Source organism: Ailuropoda melanoleuca, chromosome 3 (assembly GCF_002007445.2).
Source record: "Ailuropoda melanoleuca isolate Jingjing chromosome 3, ASM200744v2, whole genome shotgun sequence".
Taxonomy (NCBI): Eukaryota; Metazoa; Chordata; class Mammalia; order Carnivora; family Ursidae; genus Ailuropoda; species Ailuropoda melanoleuca.
Genome location: NC_048220.1, coordinates 29079347 through 29086304, shown reverse-complemented (window position 1 = coordinate 29086304; position 6958 = coordinate 29079347). Strand labels below are relative to the sequence as shown.

At 42.9% G+C, this 6958-nt stretch overlaps 1 protein-coding gene across 1 annotated transcript; it reads left to right on the top strand.

The window, feature by feature from the left end:
* Positions 1-4488: 4488 nt before the first annotated feature.
* On the top strand, positions 4489-5518 carry LOC100467289 (mitochondrial ornithine transporter 2). The gene has a single exon (XM_002912548.3). It carries the CDS (start codon positions 4613-4615, stop codon positions 5516-5518), a length of 906 nt encoding a protein of 301 aa, XP_002912594.1. The 5' UTR covers positions 4489-4612.
* The last annotated feature ends 1440 nt before the right edge of the window (positions 5519-6958 follow it).

The window sequence follows — 6958 nt, the reverse complement described above, 5'->3', positions numbered from 1 at the left end:
GGGCAAGTAATTAATCTGTTTTCCTTAGTGTTCTCATCGTCAAAATGAAGGTGATAACACTATGTACCCTCACAAGACTGTTGAGTTGTTGGCTCTTAGCTATTGAGTTGATACAAATAAAGGACTTAGAACAATGCCTGAAATTTAGTAAATTAACAAAGCAGGATACCTGCGTTATTAACAACAAAAGCAAACTACTAGTGTCTGAACATAACAGGGATTAAATAATTACTTGAATTCAAAAATGATCAACAAGAAAAGTATAAAGAAAGCTATTTTAAGTGGCTGATTTCAAATGAAAGAATCTTATTACAACAGAAACAGTTTACTTCAAATATATCTGCAGCATAAACTGACTCAGCTAACTACAACTGTTTTTTACTTGATTTTCTTATAGTTTGGTTTTGTATTAATATCGAGAACTCCATTCGAGTAATTAATCTCTTATGTAAACTTCAAAAGAGAAAAACTGAGGAAGATTGGGATCCATTTTCCTTAAAGGAAGTCCTGTGTCAGCAAAAGGACTCACTTTTCTCACAGTTCCCCTTGGCTAATGAGTACTGTGTGTAGTTGGGCTACAGCTTTCAATATTAAACAGTGCAGTGATTTTACAAAAGACAAAAAGTAAAGTCTCTTTCACATCAATTTTCTAAAGTAAACTGTTAACACTTTGGGATGTATCATTCCAGGCCTTTATTTGGTGTACAATTAATTATATATGTTTATGTAGTTTTGTAAAGCAAAAAATATATACGATTTTGTTGTAGGTAATTCTAAAACACTGTTAGGACTGAAAAATATAAGGATCCTCCCCTATCAAGATATGCAGATTTACTGCTTCTCTTCATGATACAGATTTTTATTTTTTTTACTTTTATTCTTTTTAGATTTTATTTATTTGTCAGAGAGAGACAGCACAAGCAGGGGGAGCAGCAGGCAGAGGGAGAAGCAGGCTCCCAGCCGAACAGGAAGCCTGATGCAGGGCTCCATCCCAGGACACTGGGATTTTGACCTGAGCCAAAGGCAGATGCTTAACAAACTGAGCCACCCAGGTGTCCCATGATACAGATTTTTTTTTAAGATTATTTATTTATTTATTCGACAGAGATAGAGACAGCCAGCGAGAGAGGGAACACAAGCAGGGGAGTGGGAGAGGAAGAAGCAGGCTCATAGCAGAGGAGCCTGATGTGGGGCTCGATCCCATAACGCTGGGGTCACACCCTGAGCCGAAGGCAGACGCCTAACTGCTGTGCCACCCAGGCGCCCCCGTGATACAGATTTTTAAAAAACATTTTATCTACTCCCCGATTGCTGGTCACCCAGGGTGTCCCGTTTTAAACTTTTTATTATACCAGATGCTGAAATAAACATTCGTATCAGTATCCAGTTTTCATTATATCTATAGACTTAGGTAAGTGGGATTTTTACATTCAGTTCTAAGTGTCATAAAGCCTGACATTTTTAATTTGGAGATCAAATTTTTATTTGAGATGAAAATTTTGACAAATTGTGACAACTCATGTCTTTGAAGGACTGTGTCTTAAACTCCGGTTATCTTTTATTACCCAGTAAGAATTCTATGTGAAAATACAGACTGGGGAGACTGCTCACTACACAGTAATCATACTGGACGTTTTTCTGTACTTCAAATGCCAATCTCCCTCTCACCACACACGGTTTTATTTAGCATGTACAGTTCCCTTTTCCTGAAACAGTCTCCAGATATTCTCATGTTTGGCTTTTTGTCATTCAGGCCTTAGCTCACACCCTGCTTTCTCTGGTAATCCTATCTGGCAGTTCAGTCTCACTGCTAGGGAGCATGTGATTTGGGCATTCATCTTGTCAAGGGTAGTGGTCTTCAGTGAAAAGCTGGAAATTGTTTGCCATTATTTTCTGGTATGTGTGCTTGGGAAGAAGTGCTTCAATTTAAAACAGAAGCATCATCTTTTTGGTTAGAATAAAAAAAATGGTTTCAGTTGCTTACCTATTATCTTGGGCAGTGATATACTATATGATGGAATTTGTTCTTCCAAGTCCAACAGTTTGGTTAAGTTCATGGAACTTGATCTCTATCTTTACTATTTATGCAACTATGTCTGGCAATTCAGTGAAGGTATAGACCATTTCCCTACTAATACCCTTGTGATCCCTAGCCTGGATCATTAATTTGGCTTCTCCAAAACATATGCATGAACTTAATGTGAAAGCAATTTATGATTTATTGCAGTTTCCTGTATGTCTTGTGTTTATAAAAACTCGGTGTGTGTTTTTTTAAATAAACAATGAACCAGATGTAATTAATTGACAATCAGTGGTGGCTGAACTATTGAAAACACTTATAGATAACTTGATAGGGCCTCAATAATAAATATTAAAATATACTTTTTTCTCCTTGACTTTCCTGAGGGTAATATCAAAACATAACAAAAAAAAATCCATTCCTCAGGCAACCTGGCTGGCTCAGTCAGTAGAATGTAACAACTCTTGATCTTGGGCTGGTGAGGTCTAGCCCCAGTTAGAGGTAAAGTTTACCTTAAAAAAAGTATAATGAATTTTTTTAAATCCCTCAAATATGACATGAAGAATTTAAAAATCTTTTTCTAGTGGAAAACGGCAGTGTTCTCACATAGCTCTTTTCTCTGTCAAAGAGTTTACCAAGGTACAAAAAACCTCAAGATTAAAAAGAATAAGAGATGAGACAGTGAGCGAAAAATGTCAACCTATTTTCAGAAGGCCAAAGCAGAGACAAACCCACTTGATACAGAACCTGTGAGAGGCCAGTGTTTGCAGGCAGAAGTTTCTAAGGAAGGGAGAAAGGTATGCAGCTGGACATATGGGATTCATTGAATTATATTCAGAGCTGTTAGATGTCCAGGATCCCCAGTCCTCCCTAGGATGGCTCTTCCTGCCCCATCCCACATATGTTTATTTTCTAGGTAAACTGAACCAAAGAAGGCTCAAACTCAGAGAAAGCAGGCACAAATAAAGGAATGTATGGCATCGAACAAGAAAATTATGTGAAAATCTATATACTTTACTGCAGTAATGTCACCCCTCTTCCCCCACTCTTGATCTCATTAAATCAGTATCCAACCCACACATCTCCCACACACACACCCACACAGAGTTAAGATTTCAAGATTATTCTCTGAAGAAACCATGTGGTTCAGAGAAAAGAAATCAAATACTGACATTTGGGCATTCTCCAAAGAAAAGGCCAGGTCACTATCTACTACAATGAAGTCTACCTGTTGACAAACTACCCACACACTATCTGCTTTTCAGTGCCTCACTTTTATCTATTAATTGACAGGCAAAGATAACTAGACAAGGAAAGCTTTCCGAAGGGAGAATCATTTTAGTCTATTTCCTCCCCCTCATTTTTACCCCCAAAGTAAAATACCGACGCGGCCTTGGAATGTAAACCTTAAAAGAATTCGTTCTAATGCTGGGATTATGAGCATCTAGCAGGAAGGAAAAAGCGTGTCCTGACAACGGTAGCCTCAAGCTAATGTTCAAAACCCCACCTTGCCCTGGAAGCTAGGCCTGTTGTCATTTATATCCCGAACTTCCGCTGCTGCATCAAGCTCTATGACTCCTCAAGAACCTCGAGACTTAAGCCGGTTTAGAGCGCCGCAGCCACGCAGCTCTTTTCTGTCAACTTTCTTAGCGAATACATAAAAACCAGTTTTCTACGCCAACTGTAAAACGCCACATCCTACCTCTAGAAATGGTGGGGACTCTGAGCCACCCGTTCCCAGGGCTCCAGGCCCGGATCCTTGGCGACGTTGCCGCGAAAGCAGCCATTCCCCAGCTCGGCCGTCAGGGCGGAGCGGATCTGCGGGTCTCGGGCTTCCCCGCAGCGGCCCCGGGGGCGCGAAGGGCAGGCTAGGGAGGCGCGGCGGGGCCCACACCGCTGCAGGCCTGCGATTCCTGTCCTGCTGACGTCAAGGGTTCTCTGATCAAAAGCGGCCACCCATTGTCATGTAAACCACCCCCCACCAAGTAGTTTGCCTTCCCTATCTTAAACTTCTGTTTCTGTAGGTTTGACCCTTTGACTCCAGGCTCAACGAACGAGGAGCCTGTCCCCTTTTGTTTTGCCGAGTAAGAAACGTGGGGAAAGGGCACGTGGGGTGGGGGAAGGGTCCAGCCGAAAAGGAAAGCATTGCTTTCCCGGCCGGTTAAAAGCGGCGTCTAGAGTCTCCGGCTGTAATTGCAAGAATTTAGCAAATAGCTTTCATTCGCTGTATTATAATTCATTAAAGGTGTGTACTTAAGGGGCGCCTGGGTGGCTCAGTCGGTTAAGCCTCGACTCTGGAGCTCAGCTCAGGTCGCCATCTCGCTGTCGTTGAGTTCAAGCCCGGCGCTGGGCTCCAGCGTGGAGCCTACTTAAGAAATAACAGGTGTGTACTTAGCGGGAGGCCGGGGCGGGCCGGGCTGGCGCCGCGAGTGCAGGGCGGGGGCGGGCGGCGGGCGGGCTTNAGACCTAGCGTGGGGTTAAGCGGCTTCTCCCGCCCAGGAGGGAGAGTCGAGAATGGGCGGCTGGGTGTGAGACACCGGCGCTGAGCTCCAGAGTTGCCTCCCACAGAGCCCAGCAAGAGAGGGTGAGAACATGAAGTCCAATCCTGCCATCCAAGCCGCCATCGACCTGACAGCGGGCGCGGTGGGGGGCACGGCTTGTGTCCTGACCGGGCAGCCTTTCGACACAGTGAAAGTGAAGATGCAGACGTTCCCCGGCCTGTACAAGGGCCTCACCGACTGCTGCCTGAAAACGTACTCCCAAGTGGGCCTGCGGGGCTTCTACAAAGGAACCGGCCCTGCGCTGATGGCCTACGTCGCCGAGAACTCTGTCCTCTTCATGTGCTATGGCTTCTGCCAAGAGCTGGTGAGGAAGGTGGTTGGACTGGACAAGCAGGCGAAGCTGAGTGATCTGCAGACGGCCACTGCGGGTTCCTTCGCCTCGGCGTTTGCTGCGCTGGCCCTGTGCCCCACTGAGCTTGTGAAGTGCCGGCTACAGACCATGTACGAAATGGAGATGTCAGGGAAAATAGCAAAAAGCCAAGATACAATCTGGTCCGTCGTGAAGAGTATCCTTAGAAAGGAAGGCCCCTTGGGCTTCTACCAAGGACTCTCGAGCACCCTCCTTCAAGAGGTACCAGGCTATTTCTTCTTCTTCGGTGGCTATGAACTGAGTAGATCATTTTTTGCCTCAGGGAGATCAAAAGATGAACTAGGCCCTGTCCCTTTGATGTTAAGTGGTGGAATTGCTGGAATTTGTCTTTGGCTTGTCATATACCCGGTGGATTGTATCAAATCCAGAATTCAGGTTCTTTCCATGTCTGGGAAACAGGCTGGGTTTCTGGCAACTCTTACAAGTATTGTGAAAAATGAAGGAATAGCAGCCTTATATTCTGGACTGACAGCTACTATGATTCGAGCAGTCCCTGCCAATGGGTCACTGTTTTTGGCTTATGAATATAGCAGGAGAATGATGATGAGCCAGTTTGAAGCATACTGAAGTGTTGGTGAACTGGATCCAAGTAAATGCATTAGAGGGCTGCAGTTTATCTCAGGTTTCATGGAGTACTGGACCAATGTGGAATTATTTTTTACTTCATGGGAATTTTTTGTCTTCCCTTCTTCTACTCTAAACTTAACAGAAGAACTTGTATTTTACATCATATGATTTCTACCCATAATTGTATTAAAACAAAGATGGCTGTGCTTGTGTTTGGTGGGATATACATAGTGAGCAGGTGGCCTATGACCCTGATCTGAAATGGCAAATCTATCACAGCTTTTGCATAAACCTGTGCAGGTTTATGCAAAAACAGATGCAGTATAGTTGGTTACCTGTTGTGAGCAAAACAGTTTGGTTTCATGTTTAATCTCATATCACCAGAAAGACAGAGTTAACCATGTTTCATGAAGATGGCATAAATGATGGCTTAACCCATTTGAGATGTTGCGTCTCTTTAAAACTCTGCTAAACATGTTCACTATACTACACAATTAAAGTTTTTAACAAGTTTTTGTGTGGTGCTTGAAACCCCAAATACTGATCTAGATTTTTAGGAGGATAATAACCTACATACTGTTGTGGCTTCCATATTCTTGAGTTAAAATTTCAGAATAAGCATCCGGCATTTTTCCAAGATGCTCTTTATATATGTTTATATGTATTTAAATATATATGTTTGTTTTTTGGTTTTTTAGAGTTGTATTATTTTTATTTTTTTATTATGTTCAGTTAGCCAACATATATTACATCATTAGTTTTTGATGTAGTGTTCAACAATTCATTAGTTGTATATAACACGCAGGGGCACCTGGGTGGCTCAGTTGTTAAGCGTCTGCCTTCAGCTCAGGGCGTGATCTTGGCGTTCTGGGATCGAGCCCTGCATCAGGCTCCTTCACTGGAAGCCTGCTTCTTCCTCTCCCACTCCCCCTGCTTGTGTTCCCTCTCTCACTGGCTGTCTCTCTGTCAAATGAATAAATAAAATCTAAAAAAAAACCACCCAGTGCTCATCACAGCACCCAGTTACCCCATCCCCCCACCCTCTCCCTTCTGTAACCCTCTGTTTGTTTCCTAGAGTCCAGAGCCTCTCATGGTTTGTCTCCCTCTCTGATTTCTTCCCATTCAGTTTTCTCTCCCTTACCGTGTGATCCTCCACGCTATTCCTTATGTTCCACATTAGAGTGAAACCTTATGATAATTGTCTTTCTCTGCTTGACTTATTTCACTTAGCATAATCCCCTCCAGGTCCATCCATGTCGGTGCAACAGGTATTCATAAGTATTCATCCTTTAGGTAGGTATTCATCCTTTCTGATGGCTGTATATATGTTTATACATACATACATACATACATACATACATAGATGATAGATTTGGAGATAGATAGATATAGATATTTAGAAAGCATCTTTTTGGGGTTTTACTTAAATTCAAGTTAGTC